The sequence below is a fragment of the Anneissia japonica genome, unplaced genomic scaffold (assembly GCF_011630105.1).
Source record: "Anneissia japonica isolate Jap-2015-1 unplaced genomic scaffold, ASM1163010v1 scaffold5825_len372023_cov165, whole genome shotgun sequence".
Classification (NCBI taxonomy): domain Eukaryota; kingdom Metazoa; phylum Echinodermata; class Crinoidea; order Comatulida; family Comatulidae; genus Anneissia; species Anneissia japonica.
Genome location: NW_022751237.1, coordinates 205,742 through 226,422, shown reverse-complemented (window position 1 = coordinate 226,422; position 20,681 = coordinate 205,742). Strand labels below are relative to the sequence as shown.

General features: G+C 34.3%; 1 protein-coding gene across 1 annotated transcript in view; it reads left to right on the top strand.

Moving 5' to 3' along the window:
- LOC117121616 (exosome component 10-like) overlaps positions 1-20,681 on the top strand; it is a gene marked incomplete at its 3' end in the record, with an annotated part of 36,969 nt that overhangs the window by 1,772 nt on the left and 14,516 nt on the right. Inside the window, 15 exon segments of the mRNA XM_033266854.1 lie at positions 1,297-1,433; positions 2,151-2,271; positions 2,834-2,935; positions 4,082-4,244; positions 4,903-4,984; positions 5,942-6,128; positions 6,543-6,686; positions 8,046-8,236; positions 9,179-9,335; positions 9,563-9,643; positions 11,099-11,217; positions 13,193-13,304; positions 14,132-14,279; positions 15,159-15,337; positions 19,016-19,135. Of these exon segments, the coding sequence (XP_033122745.1) occupies positions 1,297-1,433; positions 2,151-2,271; positions 2,834-2,935; positions 4,082-4,244; positions 4,903-4,984; positions 5,942-6,128; positions 6,543-6,686; positions 8,046-8,236; positions 9,179-9,335; positions 9,563-9,643; positions 11,099-11,217; positions 13,193-13,304; positions 14,132-14,279; positions 15,159-15,337; positions 19,016-19,135 (2,043 nt within the window).

Here is a 20,681-nt window from a genome sequence, read left to right as displayed (position 1 = left end):
TCGACGATTCGAAAAAGTGTATGTACTGCGCATGACTGGACTACACAGGCAAAGCTCCCCAGTGGAAAAAAAGGATTTAAAATGTATGACTCGCATGGCTCGCTGGCTCGCGCATTGGCTCGCATGACTCGCTGGCTCGCACTTTGTCACGACCCAAGCTCACATACAAAACAGTCTGTTGCAGCATATGCTGAATTGAAAGATTTGAGTAAAATTTCAAAGAATTACCTATTTCACATATTCCCATAGTTCATAGTAGGCCCTACTGTACATCATCCTAAATACAAAATATAAATTTGCTTGTGCCTTCATGTGTTATTGTGTTGGTTTTTTTTTCACAAAAAGTAGAAACAATTCGAACTACCGATTTTGCTGAAGCAAAAAACTCTGATAGAAATGTGAATACGATTGCTCATAAATCGGCGCTTTTGACTTGCGTTAATAAATTCAAAAGTGGGAAACGGGATTTAGGGACGGACTGAGGTGTTGCCTATATTTAGGCGCAGCTGTGGAACATGTGAGTCTTCACACTTTGAATTAACGATCCGATCAGCCCATTGGGCGGGTCTCTTTAGGGATGGACCACGGTGTTACCTATTTTTAGCCGCAGTTAACGAGCTGTTTATTTTTAGCAACTTTAATCTATAAGTTTAAAGAATGGGTTTTGCATTAAAATCTACGGCGATCCCAATGTCTGATCTAATCAATTGGAGGAGTTTGGAATCTGTCGAATTCGGAGCAAATTCCTTTATATTCGCTTGTTTTTTGCAAAGTTGTTTTTATGCAGTTAAAATAAATGATGCAACAAAAAAATAAATAAATAAAAAAATAAAATTATTCCTGCTTCAATATTTCCAACATTTTTTAAAGCGGGCGGGAATGATAAAAATGTAATAAATTTTTCTGTGTGCCCTAAAGCCATTACAGAAGAATAAACAATGCAGAAAATCATATGCCATTTTATAGTGGTTTGTGTGCAGGAATGTCATGCCAATTCAGGAATGTATGTCCGCCTTAGGGGTGCCGCCAGTGGGGCTAGGGAGGGGTGGGTGGAGTGTTTTTGTATGTATTGTCTTGTGGCTTTTACCTAGATATTGAATAAATGACTATTGTCTGGTAATTTATTTAATACAAAAATTGACTATTTACATGGTAATATTGATACATTTTCACATCCATGTTGTCTTGTGTGGCTGTGTTTGGTTCCATGTGTTGTCTATCCCCCTTTTTCCCCTGGATCCATTCCTGCTCTTTTTGTATGCTGGTTGGCAAAATATCTTTTTTTATGGTTCACAGAAAGGCTTAGGCCTCCTTGTGAAGGCGACTAAAGCAGCAAATGGTCTTCCAGCAGCTGGGGATGAACATGAGTACTATAGTAGTTTTGAAAGCTTTAGGCATTTCAGGCAAAACCAAAGCAAAAAACTGCTAGCAAGGTAAGTTGGGGTAACAATACATGATGCCAACAAATGATTTATCAGAAAGATCTAGTACCATGGTTCTCAAACCTTTTTCAAACTGGGGTCCACTTTTAATGGGTAATTTTGTAGCCCCAATAGATGCATATTTAGAGGATGCTGTTGACTTGAGGTGAGCAAATTTTAATGATGCCCTATAAATAGTAGATGCCTGGAAATGGCGTTACTCATAGTCATACTTTAACATGTTTTATATTGTTTGTAAATTTTTTGCATTGAAAAATGAAATGCTGTTTCTGTTCATTTTTAATTAATTTGCACTGGAATTTAAAAATCACACAATTTAATCTATTACTTAACAAATAGAATTTGATCTTGTGATCCAAATTTTGAAACTTGCAGTCAGTTTTTGGACCACAAAATAGGGTTGAGAACCAAGGATGTGGGAGCTGATGCATTTCAGTGCAGAAGCTTAAACAATAAACTGAAACATTTTTCCAGGAACCCACCATTGAGCAACTAATCTGAAGGCTGATGAAAATTATAATTTTATTTTTGTAAACTGTAAACAAAGTTATATTTTACAAACATTTTTTGATGAAGTTTTAATTATATGTTCCATAGGTGTTTCTTGGGTATTGTTTCAATTAAGGAGATAAAGAAACATGCTTTGTCTGTGTTTTTTGTGCATTACGTTAATTATTATTAGTATAATATTTTATCTTTTCCCAAAAGGGTCAATACACTGTTAAGGCAAAATGGCATCAAGGGTAAACTGGATCCAAGCAAAGGTCAAGATGTGGAGGAAATGATGGACATGATTATTGAAGCTAATGACATCATGCTCGAGAGGGTTGTAAGTCATTTGACCTGTGATACAGTATACACATTTCATAATTATGTTTGGCAGTGACTAGCTACTCTTTTAATTTACTATTTTCTTATTTTATAATAGGTATATAGGCATGGTTGTGCTTTGTAGAAAAAAAAAAGACTTATGTTAGTTACTGTTTATAAAAAAAAATGTCTGCAGCCATATTATGTTATGGCAGTGGCACAGATTGGAAAGGGTTAACTGAATAAACATAGCTGACAACATGAAAATACAAAGAACAATGGTTTGTGTGCAACAACCGTAAAGCTTTATCATCTGATCATAACTTTAAAAAAACAGAAATATAAACATGAAACACAAATATTTAAGAAGAAATGCGGAATTTAGATGAAATATTTGGTGAGCATACACACAGAGCCCTGGTGAAGTTATGGCGCCCTCATTAAATTAACTTAGTTAATTTAATAAAAATTACTTCTGACCTAACCCTATCCTCACTCATTTCCATCTTCCTCACCAACTACATGATCACATACATGTTGATAACTTTTTTTCTAATATAAATGTTTGAATGTTTATTTAGGGGATTCACCTGGACACTGCATCAGGGGTCAAGAAGAGTGAACCTGTTCTACCAACAACACTCAACACTCCCAAAGTTGTCATATCAAGCTGGAATAGGAAGGTAATGTCTCTTGAATTACTCGGATCATGTGACCAACAATGGTTATAAAGGCCTGTTTATACTTGCAACGATAACGATAATGATAAAAAGTTAAAAAGCAATTGTTCATATAGAACATATATATATACATGATAAATCGTTAACGAATTGTGCTAGTGTGCAAACCTATCTTATTTCTTTTATTTTCTATATAAACAATTGCTTTTTGGCTTTTTATCGTTATCGTTGGAAGTATAGACAGGTCTTTAACAAGCCAATTCGTAATTTAAATTGTGTATGCCTGTATCCAAGGTCAGTCGATATAAACCTTTGTTGTTTGTATGTTTGTTTATGTCAATTGACCTTGATACGTGCATTGGCAGATCAAACTTACCGTTTCCTATACTTTTACACTAATCGCACTGCAAGGTACAGTATACTTATACACAAACAACTTTAAATAGCAGAAGAATGAGATGGAACATCCGCCCACCTGTGAGCGGAGTAAATATTTGACCATTTCACGGAGTGGAGAAACTACAGGAGACAAACAAACCCGAGCAGTGCCAATAGGCACGTTCACATAAGTTTTTGTGATAAAGTTATTATGATCTATTCATCATGATAACTTGAGCATGTTAGAGAAAACCGTTCATATAGAAACCATCATCATGATCTATTTATGCTAATTTGTGCAGTGTTGCATGAAAACTACCAGATGCACAACCAGTGCGGTTGTCTCAAATATCAGACTGTTTAATAAACTGAACTCTGATTGGTTAAATTTGATCTCATAAATTTATTTATCATGTTACCGAGGTTAATCATGATGAATCACGATGCTCCACTACAGGTACACTAGATCACAATAGGGTGATTAAGCTGAGCACGTTATTTGATTCTGGTAGGTTCACATAAAATGACTGGCTTGATCATGATCCCCTAGATCATGATAGACTATGAATGCGTACCTAGCTAGTGATTATAAAGATATAGCCCCGCCACTTGGATTGAGGAAAATTGCTCAAATGGACGTTCCAATATATGGTGAATTGCTCTATCTTTTATTTATTGCTATGCATCACATGGCCGCTACTGAAATTTTTTTTTTGTGTGTACAAGAAATATATCTTTGTAGTAACAGATACCTTGTTCGTTTTATTGTAGTCTGTTGGAGAAAAAAAGTCACAAACTTTTCACTTGATGCAGGCCAAAAATATACAACGCCCTCAACTTTCTTTCAAGACTAAAGTTGATAATAAGAACACCCCTTTTGTGCCAATTATCAAAGTGAAGCCAAATGCAAGGCAACCTTTGAATGTACCAAAGGGTAAGTTTATATATCTAGTAACATCTCCCAATTAGGAACCTCCAATCACAAATTCGATTGTGCAGTGATGACATCGTTACAAAACGATCTTTTTTTAACTACATAAACACTTAAAATTGTAATGAAAATCTTCAAAAATAATATAAAATGTTACATCAGCCAAGGAAGAAAAGGTTTAAACCAACAACTTGACATAAATCTTTCAGGGATGGGCTTAAGCCCAAGGGCCAGTAAATATAAACCGTATTTAACCTGCAAGACTTCTAAATATATGTAGTTTAGACTTCATAAAGAGCCTATATGTGGAATTGGGCATGGTTTATTTCCCAAAGGTCGCTCGACCTGTATATTTTGGTAATATGATAACCAAAGAATGACAAAAACAATCCTAGATCTTCACTGATTTTAAGTTGGTCAGGCGTGGCCTAATACAATGTTCTATTAATAAATATTCATTAATTACATTGATATTGTTAAGTAATATCATAGTAATTATGTATTTTGAATATATGAAATCTGTGTATGAACAATAAGATGATTTGGATTGTTTGTATCATCATTTGAAAAAGAAACCAAATTTTTTTAAAAATAATTATTTGTAATTTTATTTGATGTAGTTACTGATTAGTTTGTGATGTTTTATTATTGTGTTTTTCAGATGATGTTGATATTTCTTTAGTAGTCGCTGATTTTGTTCATCAGGAGAGACATCAGGAAGTACCCAAACAAACAGAAAACATGTATGACATCATAATTTGTATAGTTTAAAAATAAATATAATTATTAATGTGTGACCTTTAATTCTTGCAGCAGGTGTATAAAGTGTCCTTCCCAGGCATAGCATCCAAGAAGGGAAAGTAGTTAAGTAGTGTGGCTAATCACCCCAAACCTTTATGGGCCTGTCAACATTATTTGGAACCAACACATGCAATCTTGTCAACCTTCCTTAAACACAGTGCTTTCTATTATTCTTTAAAATATACCCCAATTATTGTAAAACAAGCTCACATCAAGTAAATACAGGTTGGACAGGCCTGGTGCCCCTGTGTTGTCCAACACCACAAAGAGGAAATCAAAAATTAAAAAAAAATAATAATTTGCCTATCAAAATAACATTATTTCAATTGCCAATCCCTAATATTGTGGTCTAAAAGCACAATTTGTACCATACTAAGCCATGAAAGACAATGACCAAGGCCCTAGTCAGCCTCTTGATTCGGACCCTCAATCGAACATGTCAGACCCCTTGTCTGCAAATTTCGGGAGCCACCGCTGTCTCCATCTAATTAAAAACCACCTCTGATTAAAAACCACGTAATTAAAGCCACCTTTTGGCGGCCTTTGTGAATGTCTATCTTTTATTTTTATAATAATTATACACAAGATGTTAGCTTTGTTGTTTATTCGGACACTAAACTTCCACACTACTCAACCACCCCTTCTAATTATGCCACCGACAGTAATATATTTCTTATCTCGGCCAGAGGAGGTTGTATTCACCACTCTGTCTGTCTGTCTGTCTGTAATAGCGAGATGATTATTCAAAAACTAAAAAGTTTTTTGAACATTTAATGGAATGGTACATACAGTAATACTCTAAGAAAGTAATAATTAAATTTTGGAAAGGAAAGGTCGAAGATAAAGGTCACAGGAATTTTATTTATTTATTTTCTTTATTTTTTTCTTGTTTTTTTTAGTTGTGCTCATCCTTATAAGTATGAACTTGAACATCTGGAATTCACACAAGAACAGCTGTTGAGAGTGGAGAAGCCTGAAGTGCTTCCCCTCCAGGACACACCTCTCACATTCATCGACACTGTCGAAGGACTTGAGGATTTGACCAAAGTTCTTAATGAATCGTCAGAGTTTGCTGTGGATTTAGAGGTATGTCACAAAGAAGCAGTAGATAGCCCAGGGTTAAGCCTTGCAATTTAATGATTAATTTAAAATCGAGCTCCAGAGAAAAAAATATTTTTATATGTTGTACAACTGATTTTTCTAAGACACAAAAAGCATATTTGATGAAAAACTTGTGAGCGGTTAATGAGATACAGATTTTTGAATATTTAATAACTGGGAGAAAAGGTGGAAAAATGAGTGTTTATTCCTCTTTTCCCCAAGTTTTTTAAAATATAAAAAAATTAATTAATGTATTGGAATATATACTAAATGATTGAATACAATAATAATAATGTTTGAAATTGCACCATGCCTTTTGCCAAGAGATAAAAGGTATAAGTATAATGTTATGAATATGTATATATAAATATGTTGAGCTATTGATTGTTATGTTTTTAGGCTCATACTTATCGATCGTTCCTTGGCTTCATATGTCTGATGCAGTTTTCTACTGGTAAGCATGACTACCTTGTGGATGCACTTGCCCTTCGCAGTGAGCTGCACATTCTTAATCAGCCGTTTACTGATCCAAAGATTGTCAAGGTAGGAATTCATACTTTAGATTTTCATTTATTTATTTATTAAAATTTTCATTCAACAGCGAGAAACCTACTACTTACAGGAAGGAACTTAAACTACAGCTGAACTTGAATCTAAAGTGGCATTGAAAAATTGTTTGACTTGGATAAATTTGACCTATAGATCGTAAATTAATGGAAAACACAACAAATTTGCTTGTAAAATAAGATCGACTTAGAATTTATTCGAGTTAGGCAACTGTACTTAAAACTACAGTAAGATTGTGAATAAAGGAAAAAATACAATTTCAGATTGATTTCACAAGGAGAAAAAAAAAAACCATAAAAAGAAATTAAACAATCTTAGAAATGTTGGTAGTAAAGCTATCAAAAAATTAAAATCAATAGAATTGTAGTAAAACTATCAAAAAATTAAAATCAACAGAATTGTCTTTATCAACACAAATATTGATTCATTCATTTGAGCTCTTTTCGATTGGAGTGGAGTTAAAAAGCTTAGTGGTTAAGGTGCTTGCCTTCTAATTCCAGGGTCCTGGGTTCAGTTCCTTGGACAAGACCAACTGAAAACAACTCCACTCCGGATGACCTCAGTTACTACCCAGCCAGCTTCAGGCTTTAATTGGAGTCAGATTACTCTTCTCCACAAATAACACTTGTATGAGATTTATGGGGGAAAAAACGGACAATTTATCTATTAAATGTTGTTACTGGTGCTGCAGGGTGGCTGCCACAAATATCCAGGGACCCAACCAAAATTTCCAATTTCAAATATTTTGAATTGGACAAAAAAAAAATAAAAATTAATTTTTCTATTTTATTTTTTGGGTTTCTTTCTTTAAAAAAAATTTGTGGTTGTATTTACAAGGTTGCAATAGTATTGCAGCCGCCCGCCAATAATTATAATTTTGAATGAAAATAAAAATTGTATTTTTGACCAGTTCCAGTAGTAACTGAGCTCATCCGCTGCCACGAAAAAATGAAAATTTCTTAAAAAAATCGAAGTTTTTCTTTATTCTTATTACTTTAATTACTATTATTATTAAAATCTCCAAAAATAAGATATGTATATTTCTTCCCAAGTATATAAATTTAAAGCATTTAACCATTCCAATACAACATTGTTTACATTCACCAATAAAATTTTATTATTATTTTCTCCTCCATCTGGATGTTTTTGGCAAAACTATTTACTAAATGAGAAAACAAAATATTATTTTTATTTTTTCTTTCCAGCCTCCTCTGACAATCTTTAAATAATTAGTTTCACAAAAAAAAAGATATAAAAAAGTCTCGCCTAAATTGATAGTCAAATCATTGTAATAACAACATGAATTTTAATGCCATTGTCGGTCTTCACTTCCAGGTTTTCCATGGTGCTAATATGGATGTTGTCTGGCTACAGAGAGACTTTGGTGTGTACATAGTAAACATGTTTGACACGGGTCAAGCCTCCAGGGTGTTGGGCTTGGCTAAGCACTCTCTAGCGTATCTTCTGAAAATGTACTGTGATGTAGATGCAGCCAAAGAGTACCAACTTGCAGATTGGAGAATAAGGTATACACTGATTAGACATAGACATAGGTATACTTATTTATCACATCAATAAAAGTGCTAGACTCGGTTCTTTGTTACATTAACATATAGGATATAAAAACGGACCAAGGAAGTTATAATTAATCTAACCCTAAAGACAAACTAATCCTACTCCTTAAACTTTAAAGCATGTTGGACCATTGGCTCCGATTAGCTTATCTGCCCTTTGTTCAGCTTTTTTTTTTTTTATTTATTTTTTTTTCTGGGTGACCATTTGCACTCCCACCCAAAGGCTGCTAAGGCCATCGATGGGCTTGCCAATTTGTCACTGGCGGTTTGAGTGGATGCATTTTAACTTCATACCCAGGGCATCTTAACTACTACTAAAACTATTCTTTACCTAAAACTAACCTAAAATTAAACATAAGAAAATACAAAGAACCGAATTCACATAAAAATACATGAAAGTAACTTTGGTATGGAGATAGACCTCCACCTCCATACCAAAATTACTTTCATATGATTTACTACTAATATTCATTGCATATTATGCAATACCTTGAGAAAAAAATGTGTCCTAATAAGAAAAATCCAAGGGTGTACCACTTGGCCTGAAAGCTCAGGGAAGTAGTCAAAACTACCGCACATTGTACTGAGTTAGGACTGACCAATATAATGTTTTACCTTAAATTAATATTTATAAGGTATACTGTAGTAAAATTTGTTTTCACTGATTTACAGACACTTTACAATAACATTTTTAAATTGATTACCAGCCAATTTTTGATCTGTTTCTTAGTAGAAACTAATAATTTATATAATTTCTTTTAAATGAGATATTCAAATTTTTATTGGAATTTTTGAAGTATTTTCCTGTATTTTTTGACTGATAGTATCTTTGATATAGTAATTAATTCATAATTATTAATATTATCGTAATAATTTACTAATTGTTACTTTGAGGCCAATGCCAGATGAGATGAAAAAATATGCACGCGAGGATACTCACTACCTTCTGTACATTTATCACATTATGAAGAACACACTACTTGATCGTGGAAACAATAATAAGAATTTATTGCAGTCTACGCTTGAACGAAGTAAGGAAGTTTGTCTAAAGGTCAGTGTGTAATTCCAACTCTACTTTTTTTCTTTAATGCAATCTGTATTTTTTTGAGTATTTTCGAATGTAGTTATGATTATGTTTATTTGCAACTGGAACCTTGTATTTTATTGTTATCTATATCTTTAGACTGTTATTACCTTCAATAGTTGTCATTATTTTTGTTTTATTCCAATAGTATTTAAATATACATTAGTGATTTTCAACACTTTATAATTTTGCAGCGCTTTGAGAAGCCAATCATCAAGGAAGACTCTCACTTGGAATTTTACCGAAGGAGCCGCAAAACATTGAACAAAAAACAGGTACAGGGAAATCTTATTATAATGTATTGTATGTATGTTGCTTGGGGTTTAGTACTCTATTTAGGGGGCAGGTAGCATTTGCTGCCAATAGTATGTAATTAGGCCTTAAAAAAAAAATGGTTTGTTTGCCCTGCTCACCCGCCCCTAACTCACTTAAAAAAATAGGGGCGGTAAAACAAGAAGCTTCAAAAAAGTGTTGTTTTAGGTTTTTCTTTACAAATAAAATAAATGTGAATGAATTGATCTTTATTTTTTGACAGATGCCCTACAAAAATTTGTCTAAAGTTGTCTGATGTAAAATATTGCGATTCTAGGCCTACATTCATTGCAAAATTTCAACTGTGCGCTATTTTTATTCCATCGGATGAGTAATCTTAAAAAAAAAAAAAATGAGCCGAATAGGCTTGGGCATGGATTTCTAACCTTAATAATTGTGTTTTGTCATCTAGGCCTATATGGTGCCCCACAAATTGTAGCGATTCAATCAATCAAATCGGAAGAACTATCGCAGCAAGCCGCAAAGAAAAGAAATCATAACACATCAACTTTCGGCCTCTCACACAGTAGCTCGCTTGATATGCTCCAAAGTACACCTCATGCTGTGGCCCTTCAAATTTATTCAATTAACTATTTTTGCCCCTATTGCGATATAGTTGAGAACCCCTGAAATAGAGACTGAATTAGCCATTATTTCTTGAAAAAATTGCCTGAAGCCCGCAGGACTGAAGGTTATTTTTGAAGGTAATAATAGTTCCTAAGACTAAAATTTTCTATAGTGTCTGAACTAACTTGACTATAATTGCTTTATAAGTCAGCCACCTTGTTTTATATAATTATATTTAGGCTATATATTAAATCAAACTGCCATGTAGCGGTAAACGGTTGCCCAGTGATCACTATATTAACTGCGTATGTGCATTAGCTGCGTATATGAGTATGATTTACTAGTAGTATGCACACAAACACTCTTCGCAGCTCTTTGCGATATGATAAATATGAGTAAATTGATTGTTTTTAATGAAGGTTAGGTAGGCCTAACCTCATGGTAGACATTTGTTTAATACAGTAGATTAAAATGCATTGTAAGCATTATTATGAATTATTTCTTTTCAGCCCATTTATAATAAGTCAGTTGCCTTGCCTGGTCTAGGCTTCATTCATGCTAACCAGCTCTGTTGAAAGAGAGTTGTTAGGTCCGCTGTGTGTGTTCAAAGCTAGGCCTAGCAACGAAATATTCATCACGATGTAAATCCCTAGGTTTAATTTAGCTTTTTGCACACGAGAAAATCTGAGGCACTATATCACATTAGTGCTTGATTGGGGATAGGAAAATTATGTGCAAATGAAAGTGATGACGTCACTACTGACTTATAATATTTAATATTTATTTCATTTTTTCTGTTTTGACATTGCATATGACAACACATTGATGTAATTAATATGTTATCTTTGCAGTTGTTTGCTTTCAAACTGTTATTTGCTTGGCGAGACAGTATTGCGAGGACAGAGGATGAGAGCCTTGGCTATGTTTTACCGAGCCACATGCTCTTTCATATAGCTGAAAACCTTCCAAGGTATATCAATAGGATATGTATATCCATTATTATATTCACATGGCCATGGATCTGTTGTTAGTTTAACACTTATATTATTTATTAAATTATAACTTTAGAAAAAAAAAATCATAAAATCTGAGATTAGCTTAAAAAATCAATTAAAGTACTGTTTGAAGTGCCCATTTAAAAGGATCTAATATATCTTCTAAATTTATTACAGTCATATTTTATCACATTAATATTTAGTTTAAACTTTGCTATATTTGTCATATACTGTCTAATGTTAATTTTATTGTGTATTTTATATATAGGCTTCTTATCTACATTTTTTATTATTTTACTTAATATTTTTTTATTTATTTATCATCTTTTTTAATTTGTATTATTAGTTATTTTTTATATAATGTATGGTACTCATTAATTTCATTTTATCTCTATCGCAAATAGCAATAAAATTAACACTGAATTGCATGTGATTTACAATTATACATTGAAATTCTTCATAAAAATTAAAATAAAAAAAAAATTGTTTAACAATCAGTTCAAATAAAAGTATAAAAAGTAACATTTTAAGAATGATGATACACTAAATAATGTTTAAATCAAGTTCCAATGAGACCCAGATGAATACATGTTAGTATACAAATAATGAATGTTTATGAGTGCAATGGGGTAGAATATTTTGTGAGGTGAAAGATTGGAAGTTCTATTAAACGGGGTGTAGCAGAGTTGAATAGAGCATCCAATCGTTCACTGAATAAAATATTCTACCCTTTGTACGAATAAGAAACATTCATTATTTGTTTTATACAACAACTCTGGACCCATCTTCGTTTCGAAGTCCAGCATTAAACCGGCCTAGGCTACTAGGCATAAAGCCGGTTTTCGACTAGGTGAACTTATTTGCATGAATCAAAGCGTTGCTTCGCTTCCTGAGCTCTGATTGGTTGAGCATTTTTTCACTTCGCAAAAACTCGGATAAGAATGTGAATGCGCACGGGCATGAATCAACGCTTTCGATTCCCGTGAATAAATTTGCATAGCGGAAAAAAGGCATAAGGGAGGCCTAGTTCAGTTTCGTCTAATAACAGACTCAAATCCTCACCTCTGAAGCTGGCGAAATACTTCATACGGTTAACTGCATATTTTATTGCCTTTTTTGTTGATTCGGCATCACTTTCATTCAGTAATTCCTTCAAACCTTCTTCGCTCAAAAGTACAAATGGCCTAGTGCGCTACCAAATGGACCTGTCATTTTATCGGGCTGCAAAATGACCACCTTGACGTACAGGTTGCCTAGAGGCTAAGCTAATTTTTCTCGCTCGCTTTGCATTTGAGATTTTTGTCGTATTGAAAATGAAACAATACTATTCAACGATCGTTGACTAGTACTCAAATAACTATGGAATATTTATTTAAATCAATCTCACATGACCTGTTTTCAACCGATCAAATTAATAGAATATATACAGGTGTTATGTTTCCCCTGATTCACAGACTACAAATGTAAAACGATTAACAGACAATCTAAGGTTCTATGATTGGAATGTTATTACTAACAATTATGTGTGTTCATATTTTAACTGAGTGTAAAAACTTTTCTCATTATATTTTTTAATTGAGAGATCAAAACCTACATAAATTTACCAAAGATTGTATGTATACAAAATAACGCAATTCAGATATTTTATTTAAGTTAAAGTCAGGAATCAGTGGTCGATTGAGAAAGTTGAAATAGAGGGGGCCCAGGAGGGCAGATGGAGGATCTACACCACCTCAGCCCCACCATTGTTGGGGCTGAGGTAAGAAGATTAATGATTAGATGGCACTCTCAGACTTAAATTTGAATATATTTTTTTTTTCTACATTTTTTTAAATTTTGAAATAAGGGTGCCCAAGCCAGCTGCCCCTCCCCCCCCCCTCCACTGGTAAAGCAAATATAACCTTATTAATAATGCCTTAATGGATTTCTTTAAATGTTTTGCATTTACAGGGAACCTGAGGGAATATTAGCATGTTGTAATCCTACTCCTCCATTGGTGAGACAATACTTAGCTGAGATTCACACGCTTGTGGTTCAGGCTAGAATGCATGAGAATAATTTAGTAAGTCATTTAAAGTTTTGCAAATTGTTTATTGCTGCAAGTGCCAATATTCGGAACAAACGCAATTAAACCAAAATACAATGCTATAGTAACTATGCATCTTGGGGTATTGACGTCACTCCACTAATGTTGAATAACCCTCATACCCCACCCTAAACAAACTATGCATTGTGGGGTAGGAGCGTCACTCCACTAAGGTCCTAATGATCCACATACCCCAACCTTAATCAAACTATGCATCACAGGGTAGGGACGTTACTCAGCTAAGGTCCTAATGACCTGCATACCCCACCCTAAGCAAAATATTATGGGTAATTAACTAATGAATATACTTTTGTTTCATTTGCTGCTCGTCTGATATTTATTTTAATTTTATAAACACATTCCCATGTGATTCTGATAGTTTCTATTTCTTTATTGAAACTTTGTAATAAATATTTGAGAAAAATGTTTGTCCCCATCAGGATTCGATCACATGACCTTCTGATTACCGTTCAGATACTCTACCAAATGAGCTATGAGGGCAAGTGGTATACCCATTTATTTTCCCAGTAGGACACTTTTTTTTTTTCTCAAGATAATGCATAATATGCAATGAATAATAGTAAATCACATGATATTAACTTTTGTATGAAGATATAATACTGGTGGTAATTAAAGGCTGCTAATACTGTAATTTATTAATTATTAATTACCACTGGTAGTAATTAATTGAAGCTTGAAAGCTATGGACACTGAGAAATGCTAATTTGTTTTATGCCCATCAGCAAAGCTGACTTCTACTCTAGTTTAATTTTTTTTTCTTTTCTTTAATTAAAATCTTTCAGCCAAAGACTTCTGAGAAACAGGAAAAAGATGTTCCAACGTTCAAGCCTCGAAAGATTGAGCCACTCGAGAGTCTTATACACTGCCCTCATGATACAACTCATCGAGAATCAACCAACCAACTTAATGCCGATGAGAGAAAAAATCCAGGTATTCGGAAAGAAATAATAGCAATGAAATTTTAATGTGATTTATGATACTGACTCAGTTTTCTGCCTGCTCCCTTTGATTGTGATTATAACTCTTTGCACCACGGAGCTGTTAGCCCATCTTTTGACATCTGGCTGCGTGTCAGATGCCCAAGTGAATATATTAAAAACCTTTTGAATTTTTTTTGTTTTCTTGGGGGGAGGTGGAAACTGTTTCACATTTAGACAGACATTTAAAAGAAATTTGGCAAAATTATAAGTGTAGATGTAGTGCCAGTAAAAAAGACATTACATTACGTTTATAGGTCAAAATTAGGCAAACTAACAAGTCCCATGCCATATGCATGAGACTCGCGCATTCCAGGCCTTTCAAGCTCTCATGCTAAAGGAACAAAAGCTTGCGCATAAATGTAATATTACCAACCTAAAAAAATATGTGTAGATCTGTTGTAGCTCTTTCATTAAGTATGGACTGAACTTCCCTCTAAGTTTATCTGAACAAGTTTATTTCATGTCTTCTCAATCAAAAACTTTGAATATCTTGTTCTTTAACAAACACTTTTTGGATAAGATTAAAAGATGTACTCGCTGCCTCGTGCCTTGCTCATAAATATGTTTATTTTTCAAGAAAAAATGCAGATTTATTAAAGAATTTTTACTACTGTAATGGCAGGGGTTTATTTTTAGGGGTCTAAAAGAAATAATTTTAGGGAAAGGGTTATCAAAACTAAAGTCTTGCACCTGCAAATTCGTCGAAATTGCAATCTCTGATTAATTAATTTGATTAATGTATTCATGTAATTCTTAGAAACCTTAAAACTGAAATATATTATTTTCAATTGCTTTTAAAACTACTAAAACAATTTATTCTTTACTAAAGTTTCAGTCACAGGTAGTTCTACATTGTTTGGTGGTGGTGAAAGCCATGGTCCCCCTGTCAGAATGGCAGAACCCATCATTAGCGTGTTTGGTAACCAAGACCAGAGTTTGAAGCAGTCTGTAGACGTGAAGAATAAAGTAGCACGTATTATGGCAAGTTTAAAAAGCCCATTTGAATTGGTAAGCACTTTTTACAACATTTCAACAGAACATTTATTCACCAGTTACAGGAATTAACTATTATGTTAAAGGTTAAAAGTAGGAGAATAACCCATAGCTCACAGCGTCATTTTTGCTGAATTGCTTATGTATGTGGTCCGAGAAAACCTAGCTGCTATAAAGGGGTCTTATAGTAGCTACATTCTCAAATCATTCCACGACAGGATCTGAAATGAACCATGTATCATTGGGGTAACCCCCTTCTCTTCCGAAAGATGCAATGGGTTCTTTAAAATGCAAACAAAACCAGATGTCCACACTGCACCTCCATTTTTAAGTTCTTATCTAAGAAGACTTGGTTTTACCAACCGAGCCCTGCACGAGGAGCAGCTCAAACCAGAGCCAATGTTAAATTAGTAGTTAGCTGCGCCTGTGCCTTACTCCTTAGGGCGCATTCAGATTATGTACTCGGCATAAAATATTTTCGTAACATTATGTTCTCGGCACATGTTCACATACCACACCGAAGGAAAAAGTTTTCGAAATACGATCATTCAGATTATACAACCATGTTCTTGGCAATTTATGCATGTGTAACATTTTGAGAGGAGCTCAGAGTCACTGTAGGTCTAACTTTATTTCCATTTTATTAAATTTGTCTCTTATACGATCCCAGGGTCTTCTTGGAAATCCCAAGATTGTTGGATACCTTTTGGAAAAGTTGCTTATTCCCAGATCCTTTGGTATTTTGTGCTTCTATCTCCCTTCTTCCCAAACTTCAACTATGCAATTAATTTCGATGACTGCACTCCATGTGCTTCCTCTGTCAGAACATGTTTTCAGTATTTTGTTTTGTTCCAAACCATTTAGGCCTACAGCATAAATTAATCAAGAGAACAGTAGTACTGCTGTATTATAAAAGCACATAGAAAATATTATTAGATTATCACTCTTATGATCTAAAAAAATGATGAAGGGCGGTTTTTTTTAATTGGAACAATAGGTTAGGCCTATTTCGCCTTTGTTTTTATCGATGAGGGAGGGGACTGTTTATATTTGGTCTGTAATAGTAAATATTGTATAAAAACTGGTTATAGTTTTTTAAAGAAAATGTATTTAAAGTCACAAAATTGCATTGTTATTTTTATGCTGTTGAAATAATTGATGCGGAAAAAAAATTTATTCCCGCATCAATATTTCCCGAATTTTTGACGCTTGCAGGAGTGATAATCTAATAAATTTTTCTATTTGCCCTAACATGTGTACATTGCGCCTCGGAAGAATGTCAAAGCAGGTCAGGTCACTTCACTGAAGCCCGCCCAGTTATAACATTTTATGCTCGGCACATGTTCAGGCTTCATTCCAGAGTCGTAGTTCGAAAAAATTTTGTTCCGAGAACGTGGTTCAAATGGGTTCTAGCTAGAACATTCTGTGCTCGACATAAATTCCATTAGCACACGTTCAGACTACAAAAAATGACGTGTGCCGAGAAAATTATGTGCCGAGTACATGCGCCGAGAACACAGTCTGAATGCCCAGTTAGTCACCCAAGTCATACTTGCCATTGACTTGTCTATGCTACCAAATTTGATGTAACAAATTTGTGTTATTTATCCATATATGTGCATTATAGTATCATATCTTATACTTCTGGTTCAGACGTTTGAAGTTTTTTGGCTATTTCTAATTCTATTCTGTTTTAAATTGTACTACAGCACAATATTAGAACACTAAATTTATTACAATTTCTGCACTATAAGATTGATATAATATTTTTGCCAAAATAAGAATGAGGACACTTCATTTCACTATCTCTTGCTTATTGATCTTTTATTTCTTGCTTGTGTAAAATCATTCAAAAAAATTGGCGGCGCCAATATTTGGCCAACGGTGGGAGAAGCGATGTCCCAGAACCTCTGAAGGGGTTCAGGGGCTAAGCTTCCGGAATCTCTAACAATTTAGTATTTTTGAATGCTTAAGGCCCAATCTTACAGCCTCATATTCTGGAAAGTTACATTATTATGATTTTTTTCCCTAACGAATGTGTTCAAGTGCTTCTTTGAGAGAGCTCTCTCTGAAGAAAATCTGCCTCTGCAACTGGCACCACATCCACTTATTGTGAACTGACGGTTTTAAGTACTTGGCATGATAAGTCTTAAAATGCCGCATTCAAAGCTGTCCTCGAATAGTTCCATAGGCCTAATATTAAGCAGGCTAATACAGAATTGAAATAAAAAAACAAAGAATATTTTCATGCCAAAAATATTTTTCAGGGTCGCTACACTTTTGAATTTGTCAGTGACTTGTAATAGAACTAGTCATGTTTTTCGTTCTTTGTGCAAGTGCAACTGTGGGCGAAGTATCATTTCCTGAATTTGGCATTTTTGCCCCATCAGAGTAGAACTAGATATTTTTTTTTCTATTACATTGACCTTGCTTCTTACGCCTAACCAAATATTGTTACCTGCTCGGACGTTGTCCATACAACAACAACAACCTGGTAATAGCAGGAGTATTTTCAAACCAAACATGAAGTTTCAGGCATAATTGTGACAAAAACACAGTGCTTTTTTTTTTTTTAATCAGCCATACAAAGTTTAACCAAATAGTTTGGCAGACACTCAGTATTCGCCTATCCTATATGGTAATGGTTGGGGACAGCGCATAATCTGTATGCGCTGTAAAAAAAAAAAGAAAAGAAAAACCAAAAAAACTAAATCAATCCTAAAGTCTAACAAGCAACCTAAAAACCCCCCAGAAACTATTGCAAAGGAGATCATATGACCACACCGTTTTCCACCAAATACCAGGGCTTTGTATCTACTAAGAAGAGCCTCTTTAAGGCGGCAAAGCAGTCACGGACCACGCCCATACATAATTCAGCACAATGACGCTGCAAATTATGGGTTATTCTCCTACCTTTACCTTTAAAGCCTAAAAACATTCTACCTCTAAAATCTCGTGTCTACTCATAAATAAAAACAAGTCTCTGATAAACTTTTTATTTTTAACTTGCTATGTCATATTTAGCTGAACTTCCAATCTTGTGGTGTTTGTTGGTAACGGAATTAATTCTAGATCTGGTGGGGTCACCTCTACTTCACTTTGGCACAGTGTTGTGTTTTGGCCTTCTTTATTGAAAAAATATTCATCAAATACTAAACTAAAATATTAATTTTAGTTTCTTTAAACGCATTTTTTATGATTTAATTTTTTGTCGTATTTCAGAATAATTTGCTTATTAAGAACCATCGTCCTATAACCATATGTGGGCATGACAGTATCATATCCTTACATTGGCATAATTATGTTGTTTCCTACCCAAATATGGGCATCTCACAAATACTTGTTACCCAAAAATTTATAGTTCTGATAGAACTTTAGCGAATTGAATTCTTTCTGACTGTCGGATTTTCATACATCAACACAAGCCCGTTTTTGTTTTGTTATATTTGCCTTTAAATAATAAACACCAACACAAATAAACATAGAAATAACTGGCTACTTTATTTTTATAGTATTTGCCTTCCATAAACCAGCACAAATAACAAGCTCTTTTTCCTTCAATAAAAATGATACAAACAAGCTAATTTTTATAGTATACTGTATATTGGTCTTCCATGAAAGCAAGTAGAAAGTAAACAACTCTTTGTTGTAGTATGTGCCTTAGAAATAACAAGTTCTTTTTTTTTCTTGCAGTATTTGCCTTCCATGAAACCTACACAGATTGCCAGCACCTTGTTGTCGAGTAATAAGATTGAAATTCCTGCAGTTAAGACTTCACAACACAAACCTTCTCCAGTTGCTCCTAATAATCCTGTAAGAGTGTTCTTCATGTAATGGAAGAAATTTATACATTTACTCAACTATTTCACCATCACTACTAATTTTATCATCTGCCTATCATTAATAGAAAGGTTTCGCAAGCGAACAAATATGTGTACGCATATGTTTAGCTCTCCGTAGTGGTTTGTAGCCATGCTGTGCTTTACGCAAAATGCTGTGCTTTTCGAAATTTAAGCGTAGGGCCTTCCTTAGGACCAGCCTAGGCTATTTGTTTTCTTCTCTCATCATGCTTCTCAAAATCAGATTATGGCATGACCGAAAGTTTTGGTGCGTAAGGTTTTGGAAATTGGAAGTGGTAGCCAAATAACACTCCTTCCCTCGTTGCCCAGAAGAGTTGATTATTTGGTGACCCAAAAATGCTTGGCTACTCTAGGCTTAGGGAGGCCCCTAGCTAGGCCTATACCACCTACAGTAGCACCGATGTTTTACTACCCCAAAATGACATTCATCCATTCCTAACTTGCTGTCTTTAAAAGTCACAAAAATGGCACGTACATATTTAAGATACATTTATTTTTTAAACTTACTGTAAAATGTGGAAAAATTGAAGATCTTGCTAGAAATCAAAAATTTTCCACACGTTTTCACTTTCATGTAGTTAGCGAGATATGCGTGACGTCCACATGGTTGGCGGATAGTGATGACATATCCGTCACACTAAATTGTATGCGTTTACATGCGAAACCTCCCTATTATTAGATCAAAAAAGGTCTATAAAACTGTCACTAAAAGGTTCACACTTTTAACAATCTATCGACCTCTGCCTCATCCCACTCTGCAATTTTTCTCTGACTTTTCGACCCTTTTAGAACAATATTCTTTATCTTCAAATCTTGTCATTACTGGTGACTTCAACATTCATATAGACGATCCGAGTAGTATACATACTGCTCGTTTACTGGATATAATTCATTCACTTAATCTCACTCAACTGATAAATTCTTCCACTCACAAACAAGGACATACACTAGACCTTGTCATTACAAATAATCCTAATCTTTTGAAACTTTCACTTGTTCATGAATATCCCTTGTCTGATCATTTCTTTCTTCACGTTACACTCGATGCGCGCAAACCAGCACCTGCCAAGAAAGTTGTGACTTTTAGAAAATTTAACAACATTGACATCAACATTCTCGATCGGAGAATTGCGCATTCTCTCTCTAATTTTAGTGATGACATGGATGTGAACAACGCAATAACCCAGTACAACAATACACTTACCTTACTTAGAGATGAACTGGCCCCATTAAAATCTAAGACCGTTTCAAATCATGCATCCCCTGCTTGGTTCACCAATAATTGTAGGATAGCTAAACAAGCAAGACGTAAAGCTGAGCGGAAATGGCTGAAATCTAAAGATCATTGTGATTTCGCCGAGTATAAGATTCAATGCAATATTTACCACCGTACGCTTGAAGATTCTCGGGTTTCTTACCTCCAGTCTAAGATCGATGGATGTGGACATGATCAGAGAGCTCTGTTCAAACTTGCCAACAAGCTACTTGGTAGGACAACC